This window comes from Nesoenas mayeri (genome assembly GCF_963082525.1).
Source record: "Nesoenas mayeri genome assembly, chromosome: 20".
Taxonomy (NCBI): domain Eukaryota; kingdom Metazoa; phylum Chordata; class Aves; order Columbiformes; family Columbidae; genus Nesoenas; species Nesoenas mayeri.
In genome coordinates, this window is record NC_137569.1 from 6,741,859 (window position 1) to 6,761,886 (window position 20,028).

The 20,028-nt window shown below is 41.5% G+C and overlaps 1 protein-coding gene across 1 annotated transcript; it reads left to right on the forward strand.

Annotated features, from left to right (window-relative positions):
* Positions 1 to 720: 720 nt before the first annotated feature.
* Positions 721 to 16,869, forward strand: MYL10 (myosin light chain 10; the record flags this gene model as incomplete). Its single annotated transcript, XM_080357132.1, has 6 exons — positions 721 to 801; positions 3,619 to 3,694; positions 5,149 to 5,253; positions 10,099 to 10,177; positions 15,975 to 16,023; positions 16,771 to 16,869. The coding sequence occupies exons 1-6, from the start codon at positions 766 to 768 to the stop codon at positions 16,867 to 16,869; spliced, it is 444 nt and encodes a 147-aa protein (XP_080213258.1). The 5' UTR covers positions 721 to 765.
* Between the last annotated feature and the right edge of the window lie 3,159 nt (positions 16,870 to 20,028).

Genomic DNA, 20,028 nt, shown 5'->3' on the forward strand with positions numbered 1-20,028 from the left:
ACTCACAGGCTTTCTTATTTTGATGAAAGGAGACAGTAGAAGTTGCCTTCTGTTTCATGCAGAATAGCCCAAACTAAGTGAGACTAATTTTCCATGACATGAGAACCAGGTGGGACTGTGATGATGAAGTTTAAAAGTAAAAACAGTAAAGAAAAAATAAGGCAATGTAGCTCATTATCCTGCACCCAGTAAGGACAATGCTGTGGTTAAGACATCTCTGTAATCCATAGGAATCACAGATTTGATTCTTTACTGCAGAACAAGAACGGTATTGTCTTAGGCAAGCTGGTTGTGCCCTTAGTCAAAGATATATAATGAAGTCTAGTTCTGACTGATTCTGGTGGGGACTAGATTCTTAGACATTGTAGCTCTTTCCCCAATCTTCCTTTGTCTCAGTCTTCAGACTACAAAATAGTGATAAAAGCAGCCCCACCCTTTTATTTAAGACTACTATCTTTAATATTAAAATTATATGGGCTAGTAAGGCAATTAGTGTACTGTCATAGGTTGGTGCAAGAATATGGACTGTCCTCCAAGTGTAGGAAGTATATACAATATACATATTGTGGATTGAATTAAAAACCTTGTCATAACAAAACACAATCCACTTTTACTACTTGACTGTATATACATTACCTTCTGTTAAAGATGGAATTTATTTTCATGGGTCCTTAACAAAGTAATATATATTTGATCTTCTTATTTGTATTGTAGGCCCCAAAAAAGGCAAAGAAGAAGATAGAAGGTGGTTCCAATGTGTTCTCTATGTTTGAACAAACCCAGATCCAGGAGTTCAAAGAGGTTGGTCACTATTCTGCTGTTCTCTATAGTCTCCTGTCATTGCTAATGAATAACATAGGTTTTGTTTGTAATCCTTATTCAGTTCTCCATCTGCTTTAGTAGAACACACAGTTGTTTTCTGAATCATCTCTGTGGTTTTGGCTGGTGTATCGTTTTCCTTGTGTGTCTGTTTGTTCTTTGCTTCATTCTTTCTTTCTTTCCTTCTTTGTTTCTTTCCTTCTTTCTTTCTTTCCTTCTTTCTTTCTTTCCTTCTTTCTGTTCCTCCCTCACTCTCCTGTTTCAAGCTCTAGACTTCTTGGAAAAGCCCCCAAGCCCCTTCCCCAAAATCAAGGAAAATTATCATCTATCCACTTCAGATTTGATTCAGGAAAACACTTGAGCACATTTAATGTTAAGTGATATTTTAAATAAAACTAGCCTTACATGCTCAAGAATTACCCTGAATAGAGACACTTTATTGAACCAGAACTTTAATTAGTGGGCTGTTCCACAACAGCAATAGAAAATATTCTTCTGTACCCTTCTAATACTGCCCACAAACTAGACACAAAAATACCAAGAAGCCCTCAGCTGACTTTCTCCATAAATGCCAGTAAAACAAAACAACATGTTGAGATTAACTAAGTATCTTTTAGCTCCAAAATAATTTGGTATTACCATGCACTGTAGACTCTTTGACCAGTGAGGAGGTAAATCTAATGGCCCATCATAAAAGCTGAGTATATTAAAGACAGATAATTTGTCTGATGAGTTTATGTTCTTTTTCTGAGTGGACACTCCAGAATGTCTGTGAGACCATCACATTTTGCACTGGTTTCTCATTTAAAATTACTCTTTTTTTCCCCCATCTTTTGTTAACTCACATCTCCAAAGCAATTTCCAATGTGGTAAATAGCTACTACTTCATGTTGTGCCTGTAGCTTTCAACTTTACTTTTGGTGAGGATTCCCAACAGTAAAGCTCAGTGGTAAAAGAGACTAAAAACCTGTACAAAGGACTGTAAATGTGGCCCAGGTAAATGAATTGAAAACAATGAACTTTTCCCCACAGTTAATGGGACTGTGTTTAACACTCTTCTCCCACTTTTTCTCTGTATCCTATGAACCACCAGTTTTATTTTCTCCAAGGCAAGGAATACTGTTTGAAGATGTGCCAACAAAAAGAACTGGTCAGAATGCTATATTTGATCTGCTTTAAAGAAGTTAATACTATTTTTGGGAGGATGGTGGCAGAATAATGGCAAAAGCATGAGGCAGTGGAGTGGTCCAGTGAAAACCAAGACCATGTTGTGTCTAAAAACTGCATTCTTGGGACAAGTATTCCCAAAAAGCTGGTTTTGATCAGAACATTTTTATCTAGAGATTTTAACCAGCTCACCAGAAAATGTTTCAGCATTGTTGTCTTTACATTACTTTAAGTTCACTCATTATAATACGTACCTAATGCTCTTCCTGTCTTCTGTGAGCTTGCTGGGCTCTGCTTTGCTCCTCATGTTTTCTTCTGTTTTGCTTCCAGATTGTGGGGTTCACCATTTAAAGCAAGCCCTCCAACAAGGAGGGAAAGCAAATTGAAAGTGTTGGGTTTAATTTTTTATAAGGTGATGGTTTGGCAGGTAAACGAAGGGTTATGAACATGCATGCTGCAAGTAATCACAAGGGTAAACTGGAATGTGAGCAGTGGGGCTTTGTAAGAAACTAGAGGTAAAACTACATGAAGATATGTTGATATAATACGATCATGGAAAGAAGTGCACCCTGTAGAGCTGTAGACTTTAAAAGTTGCTGTAGCTGCAATGGACTAGACAATGGACTAGCTGGATTCCCAGGAGAACATTGTCTTTCATAATAATACTGATGCAAGAATAATTCCTGGTCATTGTAAAAATATGCTCTTGTGTTAATGTGCACATCAGACAGATAACCTGCTCCAGAGACATGCCTGGTTCTACTAATACTCCCCATAGTATGACCAGGGCAATTTCAGGTCATTAAAATATTTCAAAATCAATGAAACATTAGAAGTGTGATGGCAGCAAATAGACAGATGTGCAAATAGGTAAATAAATAGATAGGCAGTTAGCTGGTTTGGTAAATAATGGTTAGAGTACATAAATTCTGTGCTGGCTGAAAATAGAAAAATACCTGTTTTTATCCTATCAAAAGTTAAATTTTGCCTGACAAGAAGTATTTAAGGTCAACACATCAAGGTCAGTCAGAGCACAAAATACAGACTGAAGGATACAATTTATTGGAAAGAGAAACAAACTTTGAATAAATAACACTGTGAAAGCTACATTTCTCTGTACTTTTGAAAGTTCAGCTATCTCTGTATGATGGATCATTTTAAGGCCCAGAAGAAATTGCCTTTAACTTGATAGCAGAGAGGTAGGTACAGTAATGAAATGTTTTACAGATGATTGCTGCGCAAAGGAATGAGGTATGGGAAAGGTACAAAACACACAGAGTAACCACTGACTAAATCCTCCCTAACTAAAGCCTCCTTAATTCAAACTTTTATGGGTTAAGGCCTGAATGGCTGGAGCTGCCAGCGTTGGCTTCAGCCCAGATCCACGCTGCACTGAGCATTAGTTTAGTCAGAAGAAGTTTGGGTGGGTTTAATTAATCCCCTTGCCAAGGTACAGTAAAGTGTTGAAAGTGAGGAAAGTGCAATGAAGTGGCACGATGCGGGTGAATCAAAGGAAGTTAAATATTCTCCTTTACAGCATGAATATAATACCCCCTGGCCTGGTATATGTGATCGTAGCACTGTCCAGTGCAACGTGGCAATGGCAATAAATCTTCCTTTTTCTTCCAACAGGCTTTTACTATCATGGATCAGAACAGGGATGGATTTATTGACAAAGCTGACTTGAGAGACACATTTGCTGCACTAGGTAAACCGGTAGTAATAATTTAATACTTAAAGGAAATGCAGTTTAAATTTAAAGCACATAAGAGAAGTCAGCGTTAAAATTACAGTGGGGGAAGTAGTGAGATACACAGGAGGCAAAAGGAAACCTGTTCAGTTTGATTCCCTCCTTTGTGGTAGTTGCTGTCTTTCTACATAGCTCCAGCTGGGAAGTCTCCTGGGCGGCCTCTTCCAGAAGCGAATGAAGGTCTCTCAGGGACTCCCTGGCTGGTGCAGCAGGGCTGTGCAGCTGGCAGCTCCCCAAAGGCACCGATCCCTCCCCTGCAACTGTTTCATAAAAAGCCCACCCAAGCAGGGGTCCATGCCAAGCATTTCTTATTTGTCTCTGAATCCAGGCTTCCCAGGCTGCGCCTTTTTCATCCGGGAGCCATGCAATATCTGCCGATTACCGTTGTTGTCATGGACTAGCTGCCCCTCTGCCCACACAACAGTAGGAAGACTTCATGTGAGGTTCCGTGCTGTTGTGCATTTCTGTGGGGTGGAATGTGCATGTCATGAGATTAAGTATTGTCCATTCCATGAGCATCACAGTCCTGATAATATCAAGCAGATTAAAGCAAGTCTTCCCAAGGAAAGGAAAAATCAAAATGCTCATGATCCTAAACCTGGAGTTGTATCCTTGTTGCAACATTTGAGGCTTGAACAGTGATGTAGGCATTTGGGCTTTTGCCATCTGGATCTTATTAAAAAGAGCTTGATAAGAATCTTTAGTGCTCTCCAGGGTGGAATCAGACGCCAGCAGAGTCAGTGCAAAGAGCAGAAGCTCCTGAACTCTTTATTGTGACAGTGAGGTTTGCAAACTTTGGCCTGCAGCTACTGTTACCCTGAAATATTTATTTCTTAAGGCCAAGTTCTGGTATCTTTCCTGTTCAGTGAAGCCCTTCAATGCCTATAAAGTACAGTCATAGCAAATTGCTACTCAGTGTGATTAGGGTTGCCAGGGTCTAAAATCTTATCCATAGGACTGCACAAGGATAGGTAAGGGATAGAACGCCTCACCTCATTCATCTACCCTCTACTCAGAAAGGCATCTCAATATACAGGAGGGCAAAGATTGAGACCTTGGATTCCTTTCGTCACTTTGAACTCTGGTGCATTGATGTCAGTGGGGCCCATATCTCACCTGGAGGGGAAAAAAAAGAGAAAGTAAACGAAAACCAATTTAGTTGGAAGTGCCCCTTCTTTTGTCCACTGCCGGCCACATCCCTATTATTTATCCTCCTTACTCCTTCAGTCACCCTTTGATCTTAGAGCCAGCTCTGCTGATTTGTTTTGCACTATGGCATCCTGGAGTTGTGTTCTACCATGTTATTAGCAAAGTTGCACGGAGCCATGAGCTCCCCAGTGGGAGGAGATGAATGGGAATCATTTTTTGAAACACAATTTGTGATTTATTATGAAAAATGATCCCTGCTACAGGTCGTCTGAATGTCAAGAATGAAGAGCTTGAAGACATGGTGAAGGAGGCGCCAGGTCCTATTAACTTCACTGTCTTCCTTACGATGTTTGGGGAAAAGCTGAAAGGTAAGTACCTTTGGGGGGTTGGAGAGGTATCTGTCAAAGATCCTCAGCGCTGAAATATCTCAGCGCCTTGCACATTATAATAATGTATCCACAGAACAATGCTTAGAGGCAAGGAGTGATCTCCTTTTTTGCAGACAGGGCTGAAGTATGAAAAGGCTAAGGGACGGTCCAGAGGACAATTCAAAGGTGTGATTTCAGCTTACATAAGCTAACATGAAAGTGGTAAATTGAGGTCCAGAAAGTAATGAAATCACGGCAGCCTGGAGCAGAGTGCAGACAAGTTATTCACCGTCAGTAGGTTCCAGTTGCTCATGCTGTAGTGGTATCATTCCCAGTGTTAAAGTATTTTCAGTGTTTCTACAAAAAAAACTTTCTGCCTTCCTTTGCTTCACGATACAAACATGACCTCTCATCATCCTCGCAGTTCTAGGGCCTGAAGGAGCAATGTGCCCTTCCCTCGTTTTCTCTATGAGTTGTAACCCATCAGCCCAGCCTTGGTTTCACATGAAGTCAACAGTGATTTTTGCCATTGGATGGAGATTTCTCTGAATAACTCTTAATGGGATGAATAAATTAAAATTATTTAATCTCAGTGGTTTTATGATTTTAAGAGAGAGGGATTTTGCCCATTGCCACAGAATACATAGGGATCACTGTAAGGAGTTCACAAAATGTGGGTACTAAATCTGTTGTGGGAACTAGTAATTGAGTTGTATCTCTTATACAGTTAACGGCTAGAAACTGCAAGAGGAGGAGCGCAAGGCCAAGAGAAACCCCATCTTCCTATGTGCATTAGAGATAGGAGAAAGCCTTGACATTCAAAGCAAGGTTGGCCTTAGCCAAGCACAGAATCACGGAATGTCAGGGATTGGAAGGGACCTCGAAAGCTCATCCAGTCCAATCCCCCCACCGGAGCAGGAACACCCAGATGAGCTTAGTGAGGATGAGGTCCAGCAGAAGTTTGTTCAAATAACTAATGAACAGAAAAATTGAAAAATCTGATCCCATCTTCTTAAGAACATTTATAGTGTTTCTGCTAGACTCTGGCTTTGTATTGCTGAGCACAGTTTCAGTGAACGGCTTTCTACACATGGAATAGAAAATAGAGAGGTCTGAAAGGAAGAATTAATGTAGCTGGTCCTCAAAGAAATACATTATTGGTAAGGAACATGTCTGGGGAGCATAAGAGGTGATGGAGAAGGCTGTGGGCTGACACTGAGGAGGGGATTTTATTACCAGACATCAATCTGTCTTGATCACAGTGGTACCTTCACCTTTCCATTCTGGATGTCATCTTGCAGAGTAGAGTGCCCTTTTCCATAATCTTCCCTCTGGCATATGTGACTATTTCTTGTGGGATGCCCTGCTTCCCATCCCTGTCTATTTGTGATGCTTATGATGACACCGAGCATGGGAATGAGCTCTTCTTCCTTTCCTCTCTTCCCTCTTTGTCTCTTATGACTGGTGAAGCTGGCAAAGAGTCCAGCCCCACCAATTGTGTGGATAAAAGCAGAGCCAACCCAGGAAGGCGAATGCTGAAGTGTACCCCTCATGTCTGCAGGTTTCTTGTTGGCCACTAGCAGAGGAGGAGGGTTTCTTTAATTTCCATTTGGTGAAGGGAAAATCACAGCTGTGCTTGTCATGCCCTTCTGGTTGGGTTTGTCATGCAAAGGAAGCAGAGCCAAAAGACTGCACATTCCCAATCAAAACTAATTGGGATGAAGAGCCTTTGTAGTGCAATTAGAAAGGGAGAAAGGGCTAGAGGAAGTGGATATGGCAATTTTGCAACACTCTTTATTAGCTAAGTACCACTCAGAGAATTTGGTGAAAGGTGCTTTCTAAGTAAAATTTGTTGTGCTATAATTGATTTCTGTCATAAAGGGGAAGCTAGGATTTTCAGGACGAGCTTTAGCTTTGTATATTGAGATTATGATGCCAGATGAACAGCTAACAAAACTCGGTTTATGTTAATGCCAACCACATGGAGCTGTTTCTACAGGGAGTCAGAATAATACAATTTGTACAGAAAACAGAGATGCCGCACATCAAAGAAACCACTTTATTTACCAGTTAATCAATAAAGAATGCCTGCTGCATTGCTTCTCTTCAAAGCCAAAGTCCAAGGATATGACAGAGTAGAAAATGTAAAACACAGTAAGGAGAAAAAAAAATAAAATCCCCCACACAGTGGTGACTACTTAAAATGCAGCCCTGTCCTCGGAGCTGGAGGATGTTTCTCTTCATGGGACAATCAAAATGCTCATTAAATACCAGTGCTCTTTGTATTGATGATGTATTCAGCACAGTTTGAATACATTGCCTACAGCTTGGCAAAAAAATATACATGGCCAGTGTGTGAGAAGAAGTCATATAGCCTTGGGTTTGTTCACTGTTATAGCCACTAAGATACTGTTATTAATTCTTGTGAAACCTTTTAAACAAAGAAGACTAAGGCGGCATCAGGACTGGACGTAGTCATTAGAGCAGGGAACCTTCACAGAATCACAGAATGTCAGGAGTTGGAAGGGCCCTGGAAAGCTCATCCAGTGCAATCCCCCCATGGAGCAGGAACACCCAGATGAGGTTACACAGGAAGGTGTCCAGGCAGGTTGGAATGTCTGCAGAGAAGGAGACTCCACAACCCCCTGGGCAGCCTGGGCCAGGCTCTGCCACCCTCACCGAGAAGAAATTTCTTCTCAAATTTAAGTGGAACCTTTTGTGTTCCAGTTTGAACCCATTACCCCTTGTCCTGTCACTGGTTGTCACCGAGAAGAGCCTGGCTCCATCCTCCTGACACTTACCCTTTAGATATCTGTAAACATTAATGAGGTCACCCCTCATTCTCCTCTTGTCCAGCTCCAGAGCCCCAGCTCCCTCAGCCTTTCCTCACATGGGAGATGCTCCACTCCCTTCAGCATCTTTGTTGCCCTGCGCTGGACTCTCTCCAGCAGTTCCCTGTCCTGCTGGAACTGAGGGGCCACAACTGGACACAATATTCCAGATGTGGTCTCACCAGGGCAGAGCAGAGGGGCAGGAGAAACTCTCTGACCTACTGACCACCTCCTTCTAACCCACCCCAGGTACCATTGGCCTTCCTGGCCACAAGGGCCCAGTGCTGGCTCATGGTCATCCTGCTGTCCACCAGGACCCCCATGTCCCTTTCCCCTACGCTGCTCTCTAATAGGTCATTCCCCAACTTATACTGGAACCTGGGGTTATTCCTGCCCAGATACAAGACTCTGCACTTTCCCTTGTTATATTTCATTACATTTTTCCCTGCCCAACTCTCCAGCCTGTCCAGGTCTCTGGATGGCAGCACAGTCTTCTGGCATGTCAGCCACTCCTCCCAGCTTGGTGTCATCAGCAAACTTGCTGACAGTCACTCTATTCCCTCGTCCAAATCATTGATGAATATATTGAATAATACCGGCCCCAGTACTGCCCCCTGAGGCACTGCACTAGATACGGGCCTCCAACTGGACTCCGTCCCATTGACCATGACTCTCTGGCTTCTTCCTTTCAGCCAGTTCTCAGTCCACCTCACTGCCCGCTCATCCAGACCACACTCCCTCAGTTTAGCTGTGAGGATGCTGTTGGAGACTGTGTCAAATGCCTCACTCAAGTCAAGGTAGATCACGTCCACCGCTCTGCCATCATCCATCCACCTTGTTATATCCTCACAAAAGTCAATGAGGTTGGTCAAGCACGACTTCCCCTTGGTGAAGCCATGTTGACTGCCCCTTGACTGGGTTCTTTTCTTGTTCTATCTCTAACGAACTTTGAAACAAACATTGAAACCGCAATTCATTTATTACCTTTTTTTTAATCATACTTTCAACACTTCAGCATCCCAAGTAGCTTGACTTGTCCATGGGTCAGTCTACCTGCTTGCTAATCTTGTTTCCAACACTTATAAATAATGATTTTTATTATATATATACTACTGTAATATTTTGAAATGCTGGGGAATAGTCAGAGTATATAGCGTATCCTTTGGTGTGGTTTGAAACTGGCTGCAAGTATACTCAGAATCTGCAGTCTCACAGAATACTCAGAAAGCCCAGCCAAGATGAAGGCAGTGTGGAAGCTGGTCCCTGACCCAGTGTTTTTCCAGTCTAAATAGATGGGACAGATAAAGGATGGAAGGAAAGGAAGACTGTTACTATCATTTTACTGCTGGGAACAGAGGAGCAGGAAAATTAAAGTCATACCAAAAGTCTGTGCCCCAGCTGAGAGCAGAGGTAAAATCTCAGAGCCATAGTCTGGTGCTTTAAACCATCCTGTTTCTGTAAGTAACACTTAATGAAGATATATTTAAGTGGGAGTGCACTACAGAACGTAATCACCATTTTACATTGATCATCCTGTTTCCATCGCATTCCATTGACACTCGGATTTTATGATGAGCTCCATTTCCTTTAGTGATGGAAATAACCTCTTCTCTATATAGCGAAGAACTAGTAACATCAAAAAGTGTTTTTACAAGGAACGTACAGTACAAGATTAAAGGAAGCCAGTGATGGAAACAGTTTGTTATATTTTCATTTCTGAAAGCCACTAATCCTCTGGGTACTGATATTGGAGACCAGTTCCTGGAAGTTTTCTCTGCTGCAGACATAGAATAGATATGAGTTATTATTTTTAAGCTTCTGAGCATTGAACTATTCACCTCTATTGTTTATCTGACATGACAAATGCTGCCGACTTACAGAACCTTTGTCTTCAAACCTGTGACTGCAGAATTCTCCATTTTGCACTGTTTTCAAGTGAATGCAATTACTTAGCAAGTATTCAGCAGCTATAGAAATACATCCAGGCTTCTAAATTATATTCCATTAATTTTAGGCACGGACCCAGAAGAAACCATTCTGAATGCTTTTAAGATTTTCGACCCAGAAGGAAAAGGCCACATAAAGGCAGACTAGTAAGTTTAATTCAAATATTTTTAAAAGAATAATAATAGTAATTGCACAGGTTTAAAGAACTGCTTAAAAGCTGTATTTTTAGTGTTTTAAGAGACGGAGGAACTGTCAGGCAGAGAAACATTTAGCTTTGTAAGCCAGAGTTAAAAGACTGGACTATTGTATGAATGTATTTGTATACCAAAAAGAGATGTTATTGTCTTCAGACATTGCAAAAGGCAACGGAAATATAATCATATGTAGGCCATTAGATAGCCTTTTTTGAAGGTCTGGGTATAAATCAACACATGACTCTTTGTAGATTAACTCCATATGTAAAATTAAAATGGAAGTCTGGTGCCTGACTCTCAGAGTGCTTGACCAAAATGGGAAAGCTTGTACCTTCTTAAAAAAGAGTGATCAATTTAATTAACTTAGGGACGTGGTTTTAGTGAGGACATTTTCCTTGTTGTGTGTTTACTGCTTAAGCCTTCAGCTTCTAGACAAGAATGTGCTGTAAATTTCCACTAGATATGGTAGGAGCCAAACCAAATAATACTAATAATTATTGTCAATATGGCTATTTTTAAAATAAGGAGGCCGGACCTAATTTGTATTCATAATCTGTTACATCAGCAAAGCAGGGTAAAAGGATTTTAAGTGCTAATTGCACAAATGTGAATCTTCATTGCACTGCCAGAACAGTCTATAATATGTATAGAAAGTTTATTAGGGAACCATGAGTTATAGAATTGTATTTGCATCAAGGAATTCTGCTAATGTTGTGATATGGTAAATGAAAACTAAACGTGTTGTCAGAACCCCTCAGGTGACGTTTTCCATGACATTATCTGCAGTTATTGATGTCTCACGGAAGTTAGTTGAAAATACAAAATTCACATACAATATTTCCTTCTGTTACCAATATGCTTTTCTATGACAGTGGCATTTAATTCCTAGTGGATATGAGAATCCTATTATGGTAAGCAATATGCAAAATAAAACAAAAGAGACAGTCTTTTCACTAAAGAACTTCCAAACTAGTTAAAACACAAGTGGGTGTAACAAACGATCAGGTGAAGCAGAGGGTTAACAGTTGTCCTGATTATCTGGGAGGTAATGGCATCCAAACAGCATGGGACGAACAGTCAGAGAGATACATCAGAAGTGACTCAAACAACCAGAATAAAACATAACCTGTTGCCAAATAGGCCAGAGCACACAGTGGTGAAATCACAACCATGAAATACAACCTTCTGATAACACAAACCCCACGAAAGATTATATTTCCCACCACTATCTGTAACAATATACTGCATACAAAATCTGCAGCTTGCCACCCTGTGTCCAGTTCTACATTCCTTGGATGCTGGAAGCCAGTTGGAGTTTGGGGGGAAATTAGGAATGCAGCATCACACTCCAAAATTAAGATGAGAGAGAATTACTTTTCTTTTTCCTTGATGGAAAAGGTCAACCTTGTCCCCGCCCCCTCCACACTGCTAACATTAGACAATTGTTTCAGTTCATCACCACAACAGAGCATAATGTTTACTTATTAGACCCGAGGGTAACGTTGATCATTACAGAACAAACCATTAAATCAATTCCGTGAATGTCTTTGAGGTTTAACTTCTATTCATATGCTTCCAAAATTTAGACATTTGAAGGTTTTGAAATAATTTTTATATTGGCTCACATGGCCATTTCAATATGACAGTTAATGTTAATAAATAATATTTCTCCATATTAAAAAATCCTGGAATGTTTCTCTCCAAAACCAGCCATGTTGACCTTTTAATCACAACTTCTTTTTATGTTCATGGAGTTAACATCCTTCTGGGGATTTTTATGTCTCTTCCCTCTGCATGTTTTCACCTCTAGTCTGGAAGTGACTCACTTAGTCCATCTGATGGGAGCTGGGATGGAGTCTTCTAACCTTTCCAGAAGCTCCAGGAGTTTAGAACTTCCTTCCAAATTCAATGACAGACTTTGTTTGTCTGCATCGTTGTACCCCGCATAAAATCCTTCCTATAGCATGATGTCAAAACGAGAAAATGCTTTAGGTCAGATTCTCAGCTGGTGTAAACTGGCATGGCGTTCGGAAAGGTCAGATGATTCAGCCCTGAACGCCATTCCTGGGACAAAGTGAGTCAGGCCAACATCAACTGCGCCTAATGCTGAGGCCAACAAAACTGTTCAGATTTGTACCAGATGAGAACGGACCTGGGGAGTTTACACGCATTCAGGACCTTTGGAGCTTAGTTTGGCTGAGCTAGTGATGTTTCTCATCGTTGTAGAGCACTGGTCGTTTCACCTCACCTGGTTTTCTCTGAGACAGCAGCGTAGAAAGGGAAAACCCAGTGGAAAACTAAAATATCCCAGAGATTTCACAGCTAATTTTTTAAAATGTTTTGAAAATATAAGAATGCAACAAAGTATTTGTAACTGTAGAAGGAGCTGGTGTCAGCCAGGACAAGAGATAGCATTTAGACTCTTACGGCAAATGGATATTTTTATTTGCCCAGAAGACTTTGATTTTTTTTTTTGAGAAGCAAATAGTCTTTAAAAAAGAAAACAAGATACACAAAGAATAAAGTGCATAATCTCCAGCTTTGGAAATTGTGAGTGTTCGTTTCCCCATAAAATAAATAATGGAAAATGAGCATAGATCCTTAACTCAGTCCTTCTTCCTTAGGAGTGTGCCAGAGCCTACTGGGCTGTGCATCAGAAGATTATAATTAGATATTTGATCTTTTCTTTTCCCCTAAATACTTTAAGCATGTGAATAGAAAACACATAGTGCCCAGATCTCTTTTTAATTCATTCCTGTTTGTGATGTAGTTTATTTGTGACTTCTGACAAAATTGCTGTAAGTGCTTCCTTCTATTCACTGAGCTCCTTCCTGGATCACACATCCTACTTACATTTGCTAATGCTGTTTGCCCCATGCGCATATAGCCAATAATCAATTTATGGTGATAAGAATGATCTCTCTGCTCTTGCACCCACTGATCATTTGAGAATTCCATCTCAAAAAATACACTCACATAACAAATGGCCAGGAAAACAAACTAGAAACTGCAATATGCAAGAAAGAGCTGAAGAAAGAATTTCCTAAGTAAAGAGCATGGTAAAGTAATGCAGGAAAAATATATACAGTAGCTTAAGCTCTGTCTGTGACTTCAGAGCATTTCCCAGAACTTGCATGGGTATTTTCACTCTTGTCCTTGTGGGTAAGGTCCTTATTTATTACCCAGAAACTTCTTTTTTTCAGTTTTCCCTTTCTGTCCTTCCAAATGAGCACTTCACATCAACAAGAAAGAGATTCACAAGTCTATATGCCTCTTATGCAAATTGGGATATGTCTTTGTTGTAGCCTTGTACTGGAAAAAAATATGTGTTGGAGATATGAGGAAGTGCAGTTGTAGCTTTGCCATCAAAACTGCACTTTTATCTGTGTGACTTTTTACACTGGAGACTCAGGGTGTACAGGAGCAGCAAGGGAAGTTTTACTATTTTGCCTGAACACCTGCACTCACAGTACGTGAATTTTGCTCATATGGAAGTGCTCCTGTACAGGCATGATTCCTATTATAAGTAGTTTTAAATACCCATTTTAAAAAGCAGAAATAAATATTCACTTTAAAAAGCAGAAAGGGCTGTTTCCAGAAGATATATTGCTCTTACTCCCCCACAACAAATTCTTCAAAAAAGCAACCCTTTTTTCAAATCTACAAACCAAACCAGATTTCTGTACTTCTTTCAGCTTCTGTTTTGCTACAACAAACTGCTCATCTCTTATCTCTTTTACCAACTTTGAAAAAATCCTGATAATGTAAAAATACCTTTGGTAGTAGCGAAAGGAGACAACTCTGCCTCTTCACTGTGAATGCAAACTCTTTAATAGGGGAATTCATCTAGCTGGTGGCCAGTCACTAGTGGTGTCCCCCAGGGGTCAGTGTTGGGTCCAGTCCTGTTTAACATCTTTACTGATGATTTAGATGAGGGGACTGAGACCATCATCAGCAAATTTGCTGATGACACCAACTTGGGAGGGAGTGTCGACCTGCTGGAAGGCAGGAGGGCTCTGCAGAGGGATCCGGACTGGAAAAATGGGCCAATTCCAATGGGACGAAGCTCAACAAGGCCAAGTGCCGAGTCCTGCGCTTTGGCCACAACAACCTCCTGCAGCGCTCCAGGCTGGGCACAGAGTGGCTGGAGAGCAGTCAGGCAGAAAGGGACCTGGGGCGACTAATGGACAGGAAGCTCAACATGAGCCAACAGTGTGCCCAGGTGGCCAAGAAGGCCAATGGGATCCTGTCCTGTATCCAAACCAGCGTGGTCAGCAGGACAAGGGCAGTGATCCTTCCCCTGTACTCTGCATTGGGGAGGCCACACCTGGAGTATTGTCTTCAGTTCTGGGCCCCTCAGTTCAGGAAAGAGATTGAAGTGCTGGAGCGGGTCCAGAGAAGAGCAACAAGACTGGGGAAGGGACTTGAACACAAGCCCTGTGGGGAGAGGCTGAGGGAGCTGGGCTTGTTTAGTCTGGAGAAGAGGAGGCTCAGAGGTGAGCTCAGCACTCTCTAGAACTACCTGAAGGGCAGTTCTAGCCAGGTGGGGATTGGGCTCTTCTCCCAGGCAGTCAGCAATAGGAAAAGCGGCCATGGGCTTCAACTCTGCCCAGGGAAATTTAGGCTGGAGATTAGAAAGCAATTCTGTGCAGAGAGAGTGGTCAGGCATTGGAATGGCTGCCCAGGGAGGTGCTGGACTCACTGTCCCTGGCGGTTTTTAAACTGAGACTGGACATGGCACTTAGTGCCATGATCTAGTGAATGGACTGGAGTTGGACCAAGGGTTGGACTGGATGATCTCTGAGGTCTTTTCCAACCCAGTCAATTCTGTGATTCTGTGTAATTCTGTGGTTCTACAGGAAGATATTAGTGCAAGTGAAAGGGATTTTTATGGACTATAACTGAGTTCATACTGGTGGATGTTCAGTACATTGTGCATGTATTGTGCTCAGCACATGTGTAACTGAGTGAAATATAAGGACACTTTATCAAAAGAGGTTAGACTAGAAACAGTAATTATTCTTCCTGGCTTTTCTGTTCTGCTATAAACTTAAGGAAAAAAATTACATGCTCAACTGACTTCTCACAATGAGTTTGAAAACAGAGGGTAAATCAGCTGAGGGTCTGTCCCAAAAATATTCTCTTTGATATAATTGCATAGGATGCAGATTGTGTGTGGGATAAGCTCCTTGTTACAGTGCTGTAACTCCAGATCAAGACATTGTACCGTGAAATACAACAAGTCTCATGCAGTTTCACGGTCTCCTCTGGGAATGACTGCATGCAAATAAAGGGATTCTCAGATGATGATTTGGAATAGCTGTTGGAGTTCTCTTTCAAGTCCTCTTTCTCATTTCATGCTCTGTTCCTTTCATCCTCAGATTTTACAGAAAATATTCAGTCTTTGGGTTTTGTTAAGCGATTCGAACTTTAAACAACAAGTGAGAAAACCTACCATTTTAGGTTAAGATAAGCATACAAAATTGCTGTATTTCAATTAGAGTAATAACCTTAAACAATTTTAAACCTCTATAAAATGTCACAAAAGCAAAATAAGTTGGCAGAGCAAGGCATTGACACTGATGGGTGCCCACAGAAAACCTCTTACAATATCATATAAGGATTAACAGCTCTAATTTATGCGGTCACACAGATTTCCTTTCATGCGACTTCAGGAGGGATCTTGCCATCTGAATTGTCATGTGCCGTTATCACCCTTTAATCAGGTTATTTCATTTTATTTGAACAGCATCAAAGAAATGCTCATGACACAGGCAGACCGATTCAGTCAAGAAGAGGTAAGGACCTTCTGCTTTATTCAAAACAGGAATCTATATCCAGCTACTGTTCAGCTATAAGTATTTGCCCCTCTTTAAATTCATGAATTTAGCTCAAATCCAGGGGTTGATGCCAGCTCTAGTAATTAGGAACAATTCAAAACGTCTCATCTGAAGAGCTCCATGGCTAAATCAGACAGATTCTTTGGACTTCCATCCAAGTGTAAGCCCGGCCTATCTCTTGCTCTATTTTCTCTGGTGAGCTGGGCAATTAATTTACCAGAGTTCAAGTGGGTTTGGGTGTGGACTGTGCTCTGGTTTCCATTTCTGTGAGAGTTATTTTGTTTGAAATCTGAAGTTAGTTCTGAACGGAGGTACTGACTTGTGGTTTGTCTGAAACTGAACGTGGATTCTGCTGGCTGGCAGGAATTTAGAGGGACTTTATTTTCAGAAGAGGAGGTTGAGTGGAACAGGTTCATGGCAAGAACAGGCTGGAGGGCAGACTGAAGTACATTACTTGGCCAGGGCTTACCTGGATTTCGGGAGCAGCTCTTTTTGACGGGGAACTTGTTGAGATTATAGCAGGACTGTATTTACTAGTTGTGTCCTAATTTCTGTTTCCATTTTACTGAAGCTAAGGAAAAGTTTTCCGTAGTGGTTAGAGGATGAAGGAAGAAGGAAGCTGAACGGGGTTGAAAATGAAAAGCAGTACTTGCTGCTGTTCCACAGTCCTGTGTTTTTAACACTTATCTCTGGTTTGTTTCACAGATCAATCAGATGTTTGCTGCTTTCCCTCCAGATGTCTCTGGTAATCTTGACTATAAGAACCTCTGTTACGTTATCACCCATGGTGAGGAGAAAGACTAAGAGGAAAGAGATGAGCTTCTCCTGTGATGATGCACCAAATTATTTCATAATGCTTTTGTGTGCAAGACAAAGGGCTAAACATTCAGTATGTGAAACCATGTGGTCATCAGAAGAGAACCAATAAAACAATTGAAATTAGATTAAAGTTATTTAATGCTCCTGTTTTTATAAAAGATGAAAATACCAATTTTGTGAGTTTTTTCCCATGCGTTTTTTTTCTTTTTCCTGTCAGTGGTTTGAAATGGAATTTTCTTGATGAACTGGTGCTTTCGTGATTTATTGACAATCCTAATGTTCACCAGATGGTCGATTGGGCACTGCAGTGTTGCTTAACCTCTTGTCTTTTATATGTAAGTTCCATGTGCTAATTGAGAAATCCTCTAACTTATTGCACCAGGAAGAACATTTAGTAAGTAGAATTCTGTTCCATTTTGCAGCCCCTAGCAATGAAAGTGTAAATAAAACTATCTTAAGCTCTTGTAAATATGCAATATGCCCAGTCCATCTCAGTGATGTGGCCAGTTTCAAAACCCACTTGATTCATTTGCTTTAGTGCAAAAGAACAGAAGTAGTGGAACAGTGGCTATTTTTCTCATAGTAAAATTTACCTAGGCACACTTAGAAACCAGTACTAACGAATTTCTCCCTTCAGAGGTACCTTTATTATGTGTAGGAGGTTGTTCATGGAAGAACAATAAGGCCTGCTCTTTCACCCGTGGGCCATTAGCCTTGTTTTACAGGTGAGGCACGCACTGAAAGGTTGTCTTTTGCCAAAGATATTTCGAAAGTCTAAGGACAAAGACAAGAACTGAACTCATGAACTGTAGCCCAGGTTACACACGAAAGCAGACTACCTCTCACTGCCATAATCCAGGATCAGTGTAGTTTCTAAAATGGGCTGAAGTTTCATGTATTTGGACTTCTAGGAACTGGACATGTTCTGCCTATGTGGAATATTGCATGAATACTTCCTGCGTGGGAGTCAGAAGATGTTGCAGCCAAAGTAAAACAAGCTTCTGCTGTTTTAACAACTAATGAAAATGGTTTCCTTTTGCATCAGTGTTGTTGGCACCACAGTCCCACAGACACTGAGAGGAAGTAACAAGCCAGTTATTTTCTGTTTCCATCTTAGTTTTTGTAGAAGAACTTGAGGCCAAGGTGTCAAATTCTGCCCTCATCAGGAGTGGCGGAAACTACATGAAAAAGCTTTAGCGTCTGCATGACTCAGGGATAGGACATTGACCCCTATCTGCATTTTCTGTTGCTCCAGCAAAACCTTGCACTCAGTGCTCTTCAGTCATACAGGACAACCGGAATGAGAAGGCTCCTGGCATACACAAAATTGATATAAAAAGATCTCACCCTTTCCCCAGAAGCACTATACATATTCCTGTAACCACAATGTTTTTCTAGTATAGGTAGGTGATTCCCAATTGTACCTATCAATAATTATCTCTCTTAAAATATTGGTGGGCATAGCTAGAAGCAAAATAGGGCCATTTCTCGCATGAGTCTCGCTGAGGATGTTGTGGAGAGGGCTTTACCACTTCTTGCTGTATATTCCTGTAACATCTGAAACAATTGCATGGTCATCCAGACCGGTCCCTCCCAGCAAGGTGCACAGTTTGACCGGGCTTTGGGGATTAGTAAAACCTCATGCAATGCAAGAGTCTGCATGACCATTTTTTCCACATCATGGCTAATTCACCAGAAGCCGAGACTTCCTGTACAAACGTAGTTCTGGCCTCTGTTTCACACAATGGCTCTTTTCTCCCCAGAATGTGTTTTTCCTCATAGGCGTATGACCACTGCTTCTAAGATGGGGTTATAGATACGCAATGGGAGGTCACGGAGGTAGAAGATTTTCAGTGGCACAGCAGAAAAGATGATTTATGAGCTTCTGGTTTAGGTCCTTATGCAGACCCAAGCAAGTGACAGCACTTCTCGGCAAAGAAAGGAGCTGCTTATGGGAGAGGGCTGCAAAATGGATGTTTCATTTACAGACTTTATTTGGAAATTACTTGAGCAGTGGTTCTGGAAAATGCTCTTGTATACTACAAACACACATGCAAAGTCTAATACTACCTTGTATGAGCTCTACAAAATCACATACCCAACCAAATGAGTACTGACTGTTCCAATAATATGAGCTGAAGTCATGCAGGCATCAGATGTCAGATGGTGCTTATGGTTTTTGCACTCTTTAAAGATTTCAGAATGAGACTGAAGACTAGATAAAATGGCACACAGGCTTACCTTTAGCCTTCAATCTAGAGAGCTGGTTGGCAAAAACTGAATGATAGTGCTCTTGAAAGATGAGGTCACATTTTTGCATCAAAGCATGCACACTTTTTGTTGGGCCCTTTTTAATCTGTTACTGCCTAGTTACCTGACTTCAAACACAGCTCTTTGGCACCTTAGGCTGATGGAGGTCTGGTCTAAGCAGTCCCATATTCTCACCCTCCCCTGGCTGCACCCCCTCCATCCCTCAGGTCAGCACTAGAGCTCATACACACACATCAGGTGCTAAGAAGAAACCTCCCTGCTTTTTAGACACACCAGCTGCCTAAATTTTCTTGCCTTTCTGCAACTGTCAGGGCCCGGAGTGCATTAATAGGCCTTAATGGCCTTGACAAGTCTCACCTGGAATGCCCACCCACACTTGCTGCCTGTGGGCCCAAGGACCCCACATAAGCTCAGCTCAGGGCCTTTAAGCCCTTTTTGAACTATATTCTTGGACCTACACTACTCTTTGGGCCTTCCGTATCACTGGGGACCTGTCTAACAATCACTGAACTGCATATGACTCTAATAACTGTCACTGGATGTAACTATGACCTATAGCTTGGCTTTTCAGCTTAATCTTGGAACTACCTCATCATCGCGGACTTGCCTGATGATCTGGACTCTTGAACCTGACTACCATCTTTGGGCTCATCTTGCCTGGATATTGGTGAGGCCCCTTTCCTGCTGGCCATGTTTCCTTAGGGAACAGCTGGCCCTTGCTGCTCCCCGACAGCTGCAGATGGGGAAGAAGCATGGAGCTGTGGGGAGGATAGAAAATAGGACCACCTTAGTGCAGACTCGGTTGAGCTAGGCTTTGTCTAGATTAACAATTTGTTTTGGAGCAGTGCAATTTTGAAGCAAATCACTTGATTG